Raw genomic sequence first — 17,463 nt, forward strand, 5'->3', positions numbered from 1 at the left:
GCTCCACCCCAAGTTCGTAAGAGTGGCTGCCACTTGGGAGGCAGAGAGGAAAATGGCTCCGGGGAGTGAGGACAAAGGAAACCTCAAATGTATCTGTAAGGCTTTATTTCTTTAAATAAATAAAAAGATGAGGCAAAATATGAAAGAAATGGCATTTATAAATTCTGGGTGACAGATACATGTAGGTCTATTACATGATGCTCTGGACTTTTCTGTATTTTAATCACGAAAAAAAAATTTAAAAGAAAACAGCAGCTTTCAAAATTACTCCAATTATCAGATGCCTAAAAATAAAACACTCAATCATTTCAAAAACAACAGTCCATTTAAGGAAACCATTTTAAATTCCAAACAGTTTCAAGTATCTTATTTCACAGGCGTTGGTCATTAAAAAAAAAAAACTGCATTCCTCGTTTAAAATAAAAACAAGGAGAGTGAGATATTAATTTTAGAGTCCACCGTTTTTCTATTCAAATCTGTCACATCTGTCCTTTGATCGCCACCCCCTTGGTCCCGGCACTGGTCTTACCATCTCCTGGTTACTGCAGCAGCCCCTTAACGTGGGCATCTCTGCCTGCGGTCTCCTCACTTCCCAATTAATCCTGCAGAACATTCTTTATAAACTACTGTCTCTGCTTTTGTTATGTCATTCTCCTGCCTAGAAACCTAAAATGGTTCCCCAGTGCCTACGCCAACGTCATCAAGCTAAATGCCTTTCCTTGGCTTCCAAGGCCCCCTATAATTTAGACCCGCTGCGCCCAGCCAACTTGATTCTCCTGCTACACACACAGCCTCTATTTTCATCAGGAAGCTTTCCAGCGACTGCTGCTCATACTATGCTTCCCCCTGCTGGAAAGCCTCCGCTCAAACTCCCTGCCTGACTCAGCTCGTCCTCCTCACTCCTCCAACACCCGCCGACCTCTCCACCTCTCTCCTCTGCTCGTGAGCAGGTGACTGGTGAGGACACATTCAGACCACGCACTCTTGAACCACAGGCCCTCACAGATGGACTCAGGAAGCATATGGCATCTGCAAGTTTACTCTGTGCCCGAGTGAGAGGGCCAGCAGGCTTCCCTCATGTCCACCCCCACCAAACAAAACCCCGGAACAACAACAAATAATCACACTGATCCCAGCCTTTCTACTTTTGCCATCGAATTTGGAAAAACCATCTTGCTTTGTCTCCCCAACTTGTTTTACAACTCCCTGAAGGTGAGGGGCAAATCGCCGACTGGTTGGAATGGACAATGCAGGGCGCAAAGCTAAATACACAAGTAAACCAGTAAGAGACTTCCTCTAGTTACCCTCTCAAACGAGGAGTTTAGGAAAGAGAAAACTAGGACTGATTTCCAAGTCTCTGTCCGTGTTGCCTCCCAAGTTTTGTATGAGCTCATTCACCTCTGGGTCCTGAAAATAGGGTCTTTTGCTCTCCGTGCCTCCAGTGAGTCTTTCATCGCCAGGGCTTGCAACTAAAGACCATCTGCATGTGTTTCTGGGGTTGAAAGGAAATACTATCTGTGAAAGCTACTTACAGACACCCTGTTGACCCAAATCTCCACAGAAGGAAAAGAAAGGAGAATTACAACCCCAACTACACTGGTATCTCCACTGTCCGTGCCCTCAAAATACTCAGTACAAAATAAAAAATCCAGCACGCATTTCAGTTCTAGGAGTGACAAGAACGCCTTATTGACAACGCTTTTCCGAGTTGGTCTGGACCTAAAATTGTCTCAAAATAGCAACATTTTGCCTTTCATTTTGCCTTAAACTAATCATTTACTTTTCAGTCCAAATCCTATCTAAATGGTAAAAAAAAAAAAAAGATCTGAAGATGAAGCATTTCTGCTGATCTCAGGTTACTGAACTTGTACAGATTTAAAATCTCTATGGGGGGGGGGGCGCCTGGGTGGCTCAGTCATTAAGCGTCTGCCTTGGGCTCAGGTCGTTACCCCAGGGTCCTGGGATCTGGCCTGCATCAGGCTCTCTGCTCAGCGGGAAGCCTGCTTCTCCCTCTCCCACTCCCCCTGCTTGTGTTCCCTCTCTCACTGCCTATAAAATCTTTAAATAAAAAATAAAAAATATCTATCCGTAAAGGGTTTTCTCACTCATTCAGCATTTGTTGATGACCCTCTACTGAATGAAATAAGTAAAAAGAGTAAAAAGCCCATAAACGCTGCAGCTTAACAGACTTTGGTTCCAACACCAGCTCACCACTTACAAGCTGTGCGACCCCGGGGAAAGTCGCTTAATCTCATCAAGACTCACTCCCTTTACCTATAAAGCTGAGGTAATTTCTACTTCCCAGGCTTGCTGTTACGGACTGAGACGCACCCAGTCACACACTGAGGGTACTCCAGGGTACAAAGTAAATACTCGAAGAGGGACAGCAAATTACCATCACCATGTCAAACACTGCCGTCCGTACATGGGGTGGTGGGGACACAAAGACATGAACTTTCTGTTCTAGTTAGGAAGACACACGTGAGTGCAGATGATTTTTTAAAATTATTTACATTTGTATTATTTTCTAAATGTGTATATAGATACATACACACACTTTTTAAAAAGATTTATTTATTTATTTGAGAGAGCATGAGCAGGGTGAGGGGCAAAGGGAGAAGCAGACTCCCCGCTGAACAAGGAGCCCGATGCGGGGCTCGATCCCAGGACTTCCGGACCATGACCCGAGCCAAAGGCAGGCTGCTCAACCAATTGAGCCACCCAAGCGCCCTACATTTGTATTAATATAAGCAAGAGAGGGGCGCTGCGTGGTGCAGTCGGTTAACTGTCTGACTCTTTTTGGTTTCAGCTCACATCGTGACTTCAGGGTCATGAGATCAAACTCCACATTGGAGCGGGGAGTCTAACTGGGTGTTTCTCTCTCTCCCTCTGCCTCTCCCCCTGCCCGCACATTCTCTCTCAAAGATTAAAAAAAAAAAAGAGCAAGAAAGCATAAATCTAATTCATAAGCTTACCTTTATCTTTAGCATCGGGAAACGTCACCTTATCGCTAGTGTTGTAGGAAAACGAGATGCTGTCAATTGAGTAAGTAGACTCCTCCTTAGTAAAATTCACAGTCCAGGAAAAACCAGATCCAAACTGCACCACTATTCTGGGATTGTTCTGATCATCCCCACAAATGCTTCCATTGTATGATGCAGTGCTGAAGTCGGAAATGGTTACAGTTTTCTAAAAGAAAAAGGAGTGCGGGGGTAAGGAGGAAAACAGGCAGTACTGAGCACCAATCATCTGTAGAGGACGTGCCAACTGGGTCTCTGTCACGGGCCCCCGGCCCCGCCCCCCACCCCTCACAGCCAGGCTTCCCTTGACCTGCCCCATTGCCCAAACCAGTCTCAAATTCTTCACCTACATCCCAGTCCTCTGGACAAATTCATGTATGTCAGAAAGGAAAAGGGAAAATTGACCTGAACATGTGCTCTTGATTAAAAAAAAAAAAAATTAGGTTATAAGCAGGCAGGACCTTAACTGAAAGAAAATAGGAAGGCAAAAGGATTGAGAGGCTACCCCTCAAAGGAAATTTTAATAGCAAACTATTAAAACTGGGAAAGCTTTGATGTGTCTGTTAGATGTAGTCAGACCTCAACGCCACAGTCTTTGGATCATTTACCCTTCATCAGCTGCAAGAACTCCAAAGAACCCAGGAAATAAAATATTCCTTCCAACACTGAACAGAACACCTTCAAGTATCTACGTGGTTTGTTTTTTTTTTTTTTTTAGAAACCGACAGAATTTAAATGTTAAGCCCGTTAACATATGCAATCTTATTTCCGTGGTAGAACTGAGTTCCTGCTGTAAAACTCAAAGAAAAAAAAAAGCACTTACGTAAGTTTTGTTTGTAGTCTCATAGCGTATTGTAAAATTCATCTGCCATTTTGCATAAAGGCAAACAGCTTTTTCTGAGTCTGTCACATTAAATTCCAATGCATAAGATGAGACCGCTCCTAGATTAGAAAGAATCATACTGTAAAATTGTACCACAACAACATACCTAAAAGAAAAAGCTCCATGCACCACTCAAGTTCAACCAGCTCTAAAATGAAACAAAAATCTCTGAATATACATGGCATCTTGGTAATGGTTTTTCTTTGTATTTTTAGCGGAATCCTATTGATAAAGTCAGCATCACCCGTTCCAGAAGGAATGGTTACTTGACCTACGATGCTTAGGTAATGGCACTGACCGGTGACATTTGCCCTTTGCCTCCGAACAGTCATATACACACATTCCTCTGTGCCTTGCTAGCATTGCCTGTCAGGACTTTGGTTTTTAAGGCAAATGAGCTTAAAGGGGAAGACTGGGCAGGGGTGTTAAACTGTCCCTCTCCTTTGCAACAAGGATAGAACTAGAGGGTATTATGCTAAGTGATGTAAGTCAGAGAAAGTCAAATACCGTATGATCTCGCTCAGATGTAGAATATAAAAAACAAAACAGATAAACATAGGGGAAGTGAAGGAAAAATAAAATAAGACGAAATCGGAGAGGGAGACAAACCATAAGAGACTCTTAACTGCAGCAAACAAATGGGGCTGCTGGAGGAAAGGTGGGTGGAGGGATGGGGTAACGGGGTGATGGGCATGAGACGGCCCTTGATGGAATGAGCACGGGTTGTGATATGCAACTGATGACCCCCTAAACTCTACCCCTAAAACCAGTAAAACACTATGTTAACTGACTGATTTTAAATAAAAAGAAACAGGGGTGCCTGGGTGGCTCAGTTGGTTAAGCCGCTGCCGCCTTCCGCTCAGGTCGTGATCTCAGGGTCCTGGGATCCAGTCCCAAGTTGGGCTCCTTGCTCGGCAGGGAGCCTGCTTCCCCTGCTTCTCTCGCTGCCTCCGCCTGCCACTCTGCCTGTTTGTGTGTACTCTCCCTCTCTGACAAATAAATAAATCAATCTTTTAAAAAAATAAAAAATAAAAAAAACAAACAAAAACAAAAAAATCCTGTCTCCCTCAAACCAGCCAGTGAAACTTTCTCTGTCAAAATAATGATAGATCGGATGTTCTATGGTCTTGTTGCTTTCAACCTTGCCAAAAGCTATGTGACCTATGACACACACAGATGTCTTGGCAAACTATTTTACTCTGATAGGAAGGTGTGGGAGAGCTTTGTAAGCGGGTGTACCATGTGACCAAAAGAACAGAGTTTCAAAGGTTGTTAGGTCTAAACGCAAAAGGTTAATTTTTTATAAATGTAACATCCATTACTTTTATTTTAAAATCCAATCGATTAGGAAGGCTGACGAATCTTTTGATATGGACTCAGAGACATTTCCCATGTTTGGAACCTGCTACCTCTTTCAGCAGAGAAACCCTACAGGGTCAAAAAAAGCCTTGGGACTTTTGAGCTCACGTGGCTCTGATCTATAGCAGGATACACTCAGGGACATTACCTGTTAAGCTGAAGCGCCCAAGGACTCAAAATGCTATGTGCCAGCAAACACACCAGCAGCCTAAGTGACTGACAACCATTTAAGGGTTTTCTGCACTGTCTCCCACATTACCCAAGGGGTGAGCTGTTTCCTGTTAAGACACTTGCGTATCCTTTAATGATACCTGAGCAATGCGGCGTCATCTGCAAGCAGGGACATGCTACGGACTACAGAGCAGAAAGTCCTAAGAGGAATACCAAGAAGGCATGCCTCAGCAACACCTTTCAAGTTGTACACAAAGGCCAACCGCTGTGATGCTCCAGAGACCAGGCTGCCTTGCCAGCCCGAATATTATGCTAAAGCTTGTGGTTACCGAGTGCCTAAATGTATTGGTTAAGGCTGGAAAAGACCTTGAGAGGCCTAAGTAGGTTTCATAGCCACTTTTCTTTTTTTTTTAAAGATTTTGTTTATTTTATTTGACAGACAGAGATCACAAGTAGGCAGAGAGGCAGGCAGAGAGAGAGAGAGGAGGAAGCAGGCTCCCCGCTGAGCAGAGCCCGATGTGGGGCTCGATCCCAGGACCCTGAGATCATGACCTGAGCCAAAGGCAGAGGCTTTAACCCACTGAGCCACCCAGGTGCCCCGCATAGCCACTCTTTTCTAAGTATGATATGGAATGGAGGAGCTGTCAGCCCTAACCCCAGCCTACCCAGGAGTGGGGCTGAGGACTCTGGTTTCTAATGCTGCCATCAAATGGAGGCCTGCTTTTTACAGGCTGTCTCTCTGCACCTCATTTCAAGTGCCCAGCTTTAACATAACCTCCTTGTATTCAAAGGATTCAAATGGGCTGCAAATAACCAAGAAAAGCCTCACATTCACTTTCCAAACTAATCATTTACTTTCCAAAGACATTAACGTGATGGCAAGAAAGTGGCAAAAGACGGTAACAGCCCCGCCGTGCCCACGTAGACCTCAAACTTCGTGAAGCAGAAGGCACAAGTAAGTTGTGGTTCCAATGTACCACTACAGGAAAGTCAAGATAGTCTAGCTGCTGACCTGAAAATGAGAACTGAGAATAGCCCTGAGGGCTCCAGCACTTTCTGTTCTGGTACCCTCGCTGCCTTTCTCCCAGTGAGAGCTACTCCTTTCACAGAGCTTCCCCCACTCCCTTCCCTCTGCCTCTCCCAACTGCACTGGAAACCACTTTCACTCAGTATCTATCACCTCACACTCAATGATTCCAAAACTGAAAGTCAGTCTTCTGCTTCTTCTAAGCGGGTCCCCTTCTCAGCCTCTCTAGCTCTCAAGGAGATGGGACCCGGTAGAGTCATTCAGGCACAGAAGTTTGGGAATTAGCTTCTACTTCATTCCCTTCCTCAAGGCCTACTGGTTTTTTTCCCCCTTCAAATCCTCTCTTAAATCCAACCTTGGCCTTTTATTCCTACTCCCAATCCACCGCCCCACCCCTCAATTACTACAGATGCCTCCCAGCTGTCCCTAGAAATGCTTCCTGATTAATGGTCCTTAAATACCTCTTCCTCTCTGGACACTTGTTCAGAAACTTTTACTAGCTCCAAAACTCCCATATTAAATTTAAACTCCTCCACCTGACTTTCAAAGTAATCCTTAATCTCATCCCACCCCATTCCTTCAACTTCTCTCAAACCATTTTCCCAGAACACACCCTTTAATCTGGTTAAACTTGTCCCGCTGGACCCAAACGCCATGCTTTACTCAATTTCTACCCCTAGGCTTTGACTGTCCCTACCACTTGAAATTTACGGTTTTTCTACTGACCTCCGTGTTCACTTCAGGAAGGATATTCCTCTCCGTCTGGCTGCCCCCGAATACGAAACCCCTCTCGCTCGACCCTGCCTCTTCCTAACCATTTCTGGTCAGTATCACCACCCACTCTAAGAGCTGAAAATGCCAGATACTCACCATCCCGTCCTGGCCTCCCTGGCGGCAAGGATGGGCATCTGGGCTCGGCTCCGCCTGACAGAGGCATCCACCCCAGATTTCAGATAGGACAGCGGTGGAATCAGAGCCACGAATGGAACTATCTCCCTCAGGCGGAAGCTGCCACCACAGGCAGGATCCAGGCGGGACAGCCGGTTCAGGTTTGGCGCCCTGGGCGCCGCTCCGTGGTGTGATTTGGGAACCTCAACCAGGCTTCAAGATACACAGGCAGGGGGGCACCCGGGTGGCTCAGTGGGTTAAAGCCTCTGCCTTCAGCTCCGGTCATGATCCCAGAGTCCTGGGATCGAGCCCCGCATGGGGCTCTCTGCTCAGCGGGGAGCCTGCTTCCTCCTCTCTCTGCCTGCCTCTCTGCCTACTTGTGATCTCTCTGTCAAATAAATAAATCAAATTTAAAAAAAAAAAAAAAAGATACACAGGCAGGGGGCGCCTGGGTGGCTCAGTGGGTTAAAGCCTCTGCCTTGGGCTTGGGTTATGACCTCAGAGTCCTGGGATAGAGCCCTGCATCTCCGAGTCCTGGGATCAAGCCCCCATCCGGCTCTCTGCTCAGCAGGGAGTCTGCTTCCCTCCCATTCTCTCTGCCTACTTGTGATCTCTGTCAAATGAATAAATAAAATCTTAAAAAAAAAAAAAGATACACAGGCAGGAGTTCTGGCGATTCTGACTTACCTGATACATGTTTTTTTCATCAAGTGATACTGTACCCATGTGCGACATACACACAGAAGCGTGCACACTGCAACACACGAAAGCAAAAACGCACTAACACTAAGAGGACAGCTCCAAGAATTTTCGCAAGCTGAATCCACTTGTGTCAAGAAACAGAACATTCCAAGAGCCCCGTAAGCCCCTGCTGTTCTCCCTTCCAGGTGCCTTTTTCCCCCTCCCAAGGGCGACCACATTCCTGACTTCTAACCGTATTAGATTAATTTTGCCTGTTTTTCAACTTGCTATCAGTGAAATCATTCACCCTGTTCTGTGTCTGGCGTCGTCGACCGCGCCTAATGTCCTAATGTCCGAGCCATTCACCCAGGCTGCTGTTTGTTAACTGCAGTCTGTCCCAGCTCACTCTGTATGTGTAGCTTTCTGTTACTGGGCAAATACTCCCCCTGCTGAGAGATGGTAGATCACAGATGGCACATGGATGGTTTCCAGTTTGGCCTTACCACACGTGGACACGTTGGCGAACACATGTGCACATGTACCTGCTGGGTGTATATCTAGGGATGAAATGGTAGGACCGAAACCTACACATATGCCCTGGTATCTTTTTAATAAACTCCTTTTCTGCTTAGGATCGATCAGGTTTTATTCCTGGTGCTTACAATGAAGAACCTGGACTGGGGCACCTGGGTGGCTCAGTCGGCTGGGCGTCTGCCTTGGGCTCTCAGGTCATGATCAGGTTCCTGGAATCGAGCCCCGGAGTCCAGCACCCCACTCAGCCGGCTTCTCCCCTCCCTCTGCCTATTTCTGCTCTTCCTCTGTCTGTCTGTCAAACAAATAAATAAAATCCTAACAACAACAACAACAAAAAGAACCTGGACAGATTAAGCTACCCATTTTTCAGCAGCCATTTTTCTCCACCAAGATCTCCTTAACTGTAAAAGCCTCATGGAGCAATCATACATGGTGTATACCCCTACCTTTCTGTATATTTTATACTATCCTGAATTATTCAGTTATTTTATGCCTGTAAATCCTGACCCCTATATTGTTACAAGCTCTAGAACAGCAGTTTCCAACTATAACTTCACAACAAACTGATGTGTCATGGTAAATTATAGTATACAGCAGGTAATTTGTTAACTAATAAAAAAAAAGGACCTTAGTCTGTGAATGGATGATATATATGTACTTAAGATTCCCTTTTGATAATGTCTCCACCACTCATTTGAATTCCAATATTCTTCCTTCCCAACAGAAGATCTAATCTATGCCGCTGCTCCTGGGAGCATGCCCCTTAGATGAAGGTCATCCATCAAGGAGGCCATGGTCGGGAGACGTGTCTATCATTCTCCCTCCATCTTCTATCATTCCTAAGAGTGTGGAATACATATTAGTTTCTCAGTAAATCCTGGTTGATCATATCAAGATAAAAATACCCTGCAATAAGGTCTAAAATATAGTGTAATTATAAAAAGGCCAGTGTTTCAGCTCTTCCAAATCATGAACCTAACCTACGTGGCTTCTAGATACTCCCTCAACCCCCAAGTCAAGTATTCACCTCAATAAATTGTGACATGAATTTCAAGCTTGGAAAATCTATTTCCTATAAGGCAAATTGATAGTTGAAACATTTACACTTTGCTAAAAAAGTCTCCGGCAAACCACGTCTATCCTTGTTGCTGTATTTGATTTTAGCATAGCTAAACCATTTTTGTTCAGGTCTTTATGACACTAAAAAAACCCTACAGCTGTGTCAACTATACTCGAATTTAAAAATAATAATAAAATAATTAAATTTAAATATTTTTTTTAAAGATTTTATTTATTTGACAGAGAGAGATCACAGGCAGAGAGGCAGGCAGAGAGAGAGAGCAGGAAGCAGGCTCCCTGCCGAGCAGAGAGCCCGATGTGGGACTCAATCCCAGGACCCTGAGATCATGATCTGAGCTAAAGGCAGAGGCTTAACCCACTGAGCCACCCAGGCACCCTGAATAATGTTTTTTAAAAGAAACCCACCCCGCTGACTATATCCTTGAGTGTGTAATTATAGAGCTGGGAGTTTATTCTCCACAAAGAAAAAGGCATGCCTCAAAATCAACTTTTTCCAATTTAAATATCGTCTCAATCTTATTTCCAGAAAGTTCGTTTATAGGTCCTTTTAGAACTCATCAAGTTTTCTCGCCAAGGTCAGATGCTGCAAAAAGTGGCTAGGTTTTTACAAATCTGACCCGAAGTGTACTTGAAAAATAGACATTTGCAAACAAAGGGAGGGGTGGGGTGGGAACATAATAGCAGTGGTAAAACAAAACCAATAAAAAACAATGATCTAAGAGCCAATATAATGAGGCGATCAAGAGCCCCATCCCTGGCACTGAAAAGCTAGAATTCAAATCCAGTCACAGTCCAATTTACTAGCTGTGAGACTCTAGGCAAGTTATCCTCCCTAAGAATCGGGAGCATTTCTTGAACAGGCTCTTCGAAAGCATGCAAGCCCTTCAGAGCTAAGCGAACTTGGCCAAGCAAGTTGGATACGCCAGCTTATAAGCTTCCCTTCTAGTAAATATAGTACCTAAAGGAATCCTTCCCAAATTTTAGTTCTAAACATACTTTCATCATATTAACTTATGAACTCCTGAACTCAAACTCATCAGCTCAGAATGAAGTTGGGCAAAGGGTCTTAAAAAAAAAAAAAAAAAGACATAGGCACACAGTACTTATTTATTCTTTCTTTGCTGTTCCCGGGTTTAATAAGTCAGATTAACTATTCCTCATTTACAAGTCCTCATTGATGCTTCCTAATACAGGTACAACTACCCTTCCCATTGCTGATACTCTCGATTTCTGGTAAATCTCTTTTAAAAAGAAAAATAATGAAATGATTTTAAGCTACAAAATAATTTATTTTTAAGATCAGACAGTGGGTAAGGAAGTAAGATTCAACACTATTCAACTAATGGAAAATGCGCATTGCTGAGTGGAGTGGTGTTTGGCAGACCTCCAGAATTCTTCTGCAATGCCCAGCAAGATACCAACAAGTACTCCTAAAGCACACTTTTGGATCGCAGGCGATCTCTGATCACTTTAATATGAAATTATGATCGGAATGCTTTTGTCACTGCAGGAGAAGAGCAGACTTCCTGCACCAAGGATCACTTGAGTCAGCTACAATGCTACGAAATAATTGTCAATCGCAAATTCCACTCAAGGATACAGGAGAAGAAAAGTCACTCCTGGGAAACATGTGAATATATTTGAATATAATCCTATCAGAGGTGATAACCAATGACTAATGGACAAATAATAAGCCTGTCCTTCGAAGTATCTCTATTATAGCTAAAAACAATTTTAGCAGAACCTTGGAATCAAAGTTACCAGTTTAACGAAATGTGGTTAAGGTTAGAGAGCGATGGCCCGCTTACCTTCTCTCAGATCACCTCCAAAAACGGGAGAGACTGGTTCTTTGTGAAAACCTTATTCTCCTTCCCACCAAGGACTTCTTAGTTCTCCCTGTTAACCTTGCCTCTTATGGAGGTATAGCTGAAGGGATACGGAGTAAGATACTAGCATTCCACATGGGATCGATCACACATTAGTAAAACGGTTTGTAATTATCTGCACTGCTCGGCACCGATCTTCAAGTTCTTAATCCAAAGACACAAAAAACACTTCTTGCAAAACATAATTTCACGGAAGAAATAAGCTGGTCTGACAGTCCTATCCCCAGTGCCCACCACCGAACAGCCTCCATAAAAATCTACTGAGGGTTAAAACCATGTACCAGGCGCTGTGCTAAGTAGGCAATGGGAAATCACCGTGCCTAAGATAGTCTTGGCTCTCAGAGACTAATGCCTTAGGGGAGACTGGACTGGCAATGGGATTTTTAAAAGAGTGGAAAATAGGCCAGCCTAATAACCTTAAGAGCTTGGGCATGGCCAGATTTATTCCTTCCTATTCCTCCAGATGGTCACCTGGCCGGCCTCCCTGCAACACTCGGGTCTCTGCTCGTGGGGCCTTCGATAGATAACCGTTTCCGGGAGGGAGGGCTTCTCCTACCTGTAAGTTCCACACTCAATATTTGTATGCGGTTTCTCCCACCCAGAAAAGCACCAACCCCATAAAAAACGGAAGTCAAACTAGTTGTAAAAAATCAGTAACTACAGAAGAATTCTGAAATCTCTGATGCCACAAAGAAAAAATACTTAGACAATGATGCTAGGCAATGATTTTTACCCACTACTCTCTTTATGATGCATCCTAGAGCTTTTCTTCAGGAAACTCATAGACCTTTTCTACAGAATGTTCTCTCGTCAGCTGTACGTCATTCAAATAAAGAGCACAACTTAATCTCTGTGGAAAGGACTGGTAACACATAACCCCTAAGAACGCCTAAGAACTCTTTTCTATACTGGCTCTAAAGCAGCTGTTTTTTTTTTTTTTAAAGTTTCTGTGGAGCTGGGATAGTTACAAAGTGAAACTGGTACAGCTTGAGCAAATTCAGGACAGATCCCCCTTTAATGGTAGCCCAGAAGAGCACAAGATTCGCAACAGGTACTTTACAAATATTTACTGAGTTCTTAAAAACCTACTCTGGGTATCCACTTGATGGATGCAAAACTCACCAAGCAACTCAAGACTGGCTCAAGTCTTAAGGGAGAGAGCCACAGGGAAGGAGTCTGAGCTCCACTGAACCAGCAGATGCCAGAAAAAGTAGCTGTATGGACGAGATTTTTTTTTTAAAGATTTTATTTATTTGACAGAGAGAGATCACAAGTAGGCAAAGAGGCAGGCAGAAAGAGAGAGGGCGGGGGAAGCAGGCTCCCTGCCCAGCAGAGAGCCTGATGTGGGTGGGACTCAATCCCAGGACCCTGAGATCATGACCTGAGCGAAAGGTAGAGGCTTAACCCACTGAGCCACCCAGGTGCCCTGAAGAGATAATTTCAATTTTATCCTGCTATCGTCTGAAAAATCTCATCTAGGTACATTATGAACTTTTTACTCCACCAAACCCTGTTCTAAACCTGGAAGTGGAGGAAATCGATTTTGGAAATCTTCCAAGAAGATGAATCTAGTTAGTCCCGATCAATAAACGGCAAACTAGCAGAGAGCTGACAAGATTCTTTCATGTGCTTCTTTCTGCCTGTTTATTTTCTGCAATGAGCAAGCATTGCTTTTGTAAAAACAAAACAAAAAAGCTTTCATTAAAAAAAAAGAAAGACACACACAAAAAAACCTAATGGCACGAAAGCCAACAAGTAGGACAACTATTATTTTTTTTCACTTTCTCTAAACAATAACCATGTTGTGTTTGTGCAGATTCAACAGGCAGGGAAGTACTGATTAACAGATGCCTGGGTCAGATGTGTTCTAGCCACTGATAAGGTGCTTTTCGCTGTAAACAATCCTCTCTTAGGGTCACTGGCCCCTCACTAAGTGCTTCATGGTGGTGTCAGAGCTTCGAGCTGTGTTTGAGCGATGTCTCCCTGGCCCCCTTTCGGAAGGGCCATGAAAGTGGTCTTCTGTGCTATGTGGACAGTAGCACTGGATCGGAGATCCTGAGACATGTGGTATCAGGACCCCTTCCTCACTTACCCACTGAGGACTTCAAAGAGCTTTGCTATATGTGCGTTCTGTCTACTGGCATTTACAATGCTTGAAATTAAAAATGAGAAGTGAATGAAACACGACATCAGAGCAATCAGTGATGATGTCATCCCACATCGTGAAGCCTCCGGAAAACTCCACTGTACACGGGTGAGAGTGTGAGTGAAAACGACAAATAACTTCTTGGTGTTCTTTCAGAAATAAGTTTTTATTTGACAAGCACCCCTTCCCAAAGTTCCCTGAGAATCACTAGATGGGATCACCAAGAACCCTTCCCGCACAGTCACTCTGGAGCAAGACTGCTCAACTTTGGCACTACTGACGTTCTGAAGTGGGTCATTCTTTTTTTTTGGAGGGGGGGAGCCCTATGCTGAGCACTGTAGGATATGCTTAGTAGCATCCCTACCCTGTACCCACCAGATGCCAAACGTAATCCTCTGATGAGACAACCAAAGAGGTCTCCAGATATTGCCAATGTCCCCTGTTTGAGAATCCACTCTTTCAGGGCGCTGATTTTATTCTGAAATACGAACTGCAGAATGCGCACCTCTCACTGCCTTCTCAGACCCCAAATAGCTCTATTTCCTCGCCACTCCCATCTGGGTCTGTTCCTTCGGGTGTATTTGGTCACAAGCAGCATGTCAGTGGAGAGCAACCAGCACAGGATGAACCAGGTCAGGAAGAGACATTCTGGTCAAAGTTCACCTTTCTGGCATTACAACCCTGGGGACCCAGTGATCTTTGGGTGAGGGCGGGTAAAATACAAATCAGCCAACATTCATCCAGCCATTCTTATGACTGGGTAACAACAGTCTTTGGCAAGTTACCTATCTTCCTCCTCCAAAGGCCAGTTCTGTGCCACTGAGAAGAAAAAGGGCTTCTGAAGGCAGAAGGCACAACTCAGATACACCACCCCCAAAACCTCACAGCTGGGAGGTCCCCCAATCGAAATACCTGCAGACTTTTTTTTTTTTTTTAAGGCTTTAAGTTGTTGTTGTTTGTAATCAGGATCTGGCTGGGAGGAAATAGCAAAACTGACATGAAACCGACATCCTCAACACCTCCAAGTCAGACCTTCGCTCCCCATTGAAGTTCCCCCTCATCCCTTTAGTCTCTAGAGGTTCAGTCCAAGTCCCCCCCCCCTGGAAATTGCCCCGGGCCACCTTAGGTCCCTACCGCTCAAAACTCCAACTAACAAACTCAAACCCAGCATCCCCTTCCTCGTCTCTTTATTCACCCTTCCTCCACGGCCTCAAATTCTCAACCACAAACCGCTACCCCAGCCCTCTCGCTGTCCCCCCGACTCTACTTCGTATCTACCCATACCCCTCCCCTTCCCCCAAACTTCTTCATGCAGGCGACAGTCTCGTCCCTCCCCAATTTTCGCTCTCATCCCATAGTTGTCCACCATCTTCAAAACTCTTCTCTGGTCCTAAGAAACCAGGACTCTCCTAATGGTCTCGGCCACCCCAGAATCAATCGCACGTACGTCCGCTCTCCACTCCTCAGTATCTTCCCCAAGTTACTCTTCCTACCCAGGTCGGCTCCACGCCTCGCTCTTCCCCACCTACTCCCTTAGCGCCCACCCCCCTTACTTGCCCCTTCTCTCTCACGGGCCCTTCGTCCCCGCCATCCCTCGGTCAGGCCTTCTCTAGGTCACAGCTCGCCTCCCCGGGCCAAGCGCCGCCGCCCAGTGTCAGCTGCTCAGCCTCTCACCCCCGCCCTGCCCCGGACCAGTCTTTCAGGTTGTGGCCTTTGAACTGGGCTCCCCGGGCCCAGGCTGAGAGACACAGCAGGAGGGCCCGACAACTCACCCAGGACAAGGCAGAGCAGAACGAGCCCAGAGCCCGGAACCGGGGAGAGGCGGAAGCACACCATGATTCCGCAAAGCAGGCGGCGGCTGGTCGGAGTAGAGGTGGCGGCGGCGACGGCAACAGCAGCAACGACACCAGAGGAAAGACTTGCCGGAATCCAGCCCAGAAGACCACAGACCACCGACCACAGCACTGCCAACACCAGGACTCGGCGCTTCAGCGCGGGTCATAAGACTAGGGGCGGGGCTTTTTCTTGCTTTTAGCCAATCTCCGCGCTTGAAAGCGACAAGAGGGGTGGTGATGTAGGGGCCGGTGGGCGGGGCGATCACGCCCTGGCTTTTTGGTTCACAACCATTCTTCTACGCCTAAGAGATAGGTGCGGTCGGGCTTTTTCTAAGGCTTAAGAGCGAGGATTAACTTTTCGTGGTGTAGGTAGTAGAGTTCATTTCAGTTCCAACCCCTTGAGGAGGAAGAGAATAGTTTTGTTGAATTAAAAAGGTTGCTAAGCATCACAACGCAATATATATAAAAGTAATACACAATTATTCCAGGAACACTGTTGTTATCCCTGCAGTTCATGTGATTAGATGGATAAGGGAGCTGCGGGTAGTGCGTGGTGGCGGACCTCCAGACCAAGACGCGGCCTTGAAGATCGCCTAGTTACAATGCCCTGTTTTCGCAGATGGAGGAATTGAACTCAGAAAGAAGAAGAACCTTCTTTAAATACAAGAAAGAAAATAGGGAAGAGAAAAATAAGATAGGAGGATAAAGGGGGGGGGGAGATCATCATATTCCCACTACCCAGAGAGATGGTTATCTATCTGTCCTTCCGGTTGTTTTTCCCCATTTCCACACGTGAATATTCTTTAATGAGTTTGTACTAAACATACTATTTGGTACACTTGACAAGTGAGCAGATGAAAACTAAAATAGTCAATAAAAGAAAGCATTCAAAAACGACTAAAAAAACCTCAAGTTGAGATAAAGCACTAATTCTCAAATGTTAGTGTCCGAAAGAGTCATCTAGGGAGTTTTAATATCATACAGACTCCTATACCTCATTCACAGAGATTCTGAAACAGTAGGTCTCTGGCTGCCCTTGGAATCTGCTTTTTGAACAAACACCCCAGGTAATTCTGATTTCTATGGTTCCTGGGTACACTTTGAGAAACACTAAAAAATCGAGCTCTAAAAGCATCGATCCAGGAGATCTTAATCTGGTGTCAATGGATGAACTTGCCCAGACTGGGGGGAGGGTAGAGGAGACCGTCTGTGAATTTGCAGAAATTACTTGCAACATTTATGTATGTGTATATTTCAGGGGGGAGAAGGGCTATAGCTTTTACCCGGTCTCAAGTGGGACCTGTGAGTCCTCACCCTAACACCCACCTCTGCTCAAAAATTAGGAGTTATTGATATATCCTGTCACTTGCTTTAATATGGTTAATTCCTGAAAGTGCGAATACTTATTCACGAATGTCTTCTTCATGGATGCAACTGAGTCCTGAGCAGCAGACTTGCTCTATGAGAAACTAATGTAGGCTCCAGTATTAGGCAATGCTTTGAGCAAAGGAAAGTCATTTGACTGTCCTACCACCCATAAGACTTCAAAGGAGCCACGTCCTGGAGAATCCTTAATTGAGTGGAGTCCTTACAAGTTTCTCCACCCATTCTTACTGATGGACTCTGTCCCTTCTCCCTCAACTGTAAATCACCTAACTACAATGTTCAGCGAAACCCCAAGTTCTAGAAGAAGACACAAAAAAGCATACTGGAGAGAACATTGGATGGCCCATCAGAAGAGTCAGGGGTGAGATACCATTCCCGGGCAGCGTGACCTTGGACAAATCACTTCATCTCCTTTAGTGCATGTGCTGCCAACGTGAGCGCAGGTCACTTCATCTCTTTAACTTCTGTATTTTTGCCCATAAAATAAAAGTGAGACCAGAGCAGTTTCTCAATCCTGGCTGCGTTGGAATAACTGGTGGAACCTTAATTTGCCCCTTGGTCTCAGCC

At 45.1% G+C, this 17,463-nt stretch overlaps 1 protein-coding gene across 3 annotated transcripts in view; it reads right to left on the reverse strand.

The window, feature by feature from the left end:
* The window catches only part of LAMP2 (lysosomal associated membrane protein 2), a 40,173-nt gene extending 24,501 nt beyond the window's left edge, over positions 1–15,672 (reverse strand). For 2 of the 3 annotated variants that reach the window (XM_045994942.1, XM_045994943.1), the window contains exons 1-3: positions 15,448–15,671; positions 3,844–3,962; positions 2,976–3,189 (exon numbers count right to left, since the gene is read on the reverse strand). In XM_045994942.1, the coding sequence (XP_045850898.1) occupies positions 2,976–3,189; positions 3,844–3,962; positions 15,448–15,511 (397 nt within the window). In that variant the 5' untranslated portion in view covers positions 15,512–15,671. Of the gene's footprint in view, positions 1–2,975; positions 3,190–3,843; positions 3,963–15,447 lie in introns of all 3 variants that reach the window. The other variant, XM_045994941.1, reaches the window with a different exon arrangement.
* Between the last annotated feature and the right edge of the window lie 1,791 nt (positions 15,673–17,463).

Source organism: Meles meles, chromosome X (genome assembly GCF_922984935.1).
Source record: "Meles meles chromosome X, mMelMel3.1 paternal haplotype, whole genome shotgun sequence".
NCBI lineage: Eukaryota > Metazoa > Chordata > Mammalia > Carnivora > Mustelidae > Meles > Meles meles.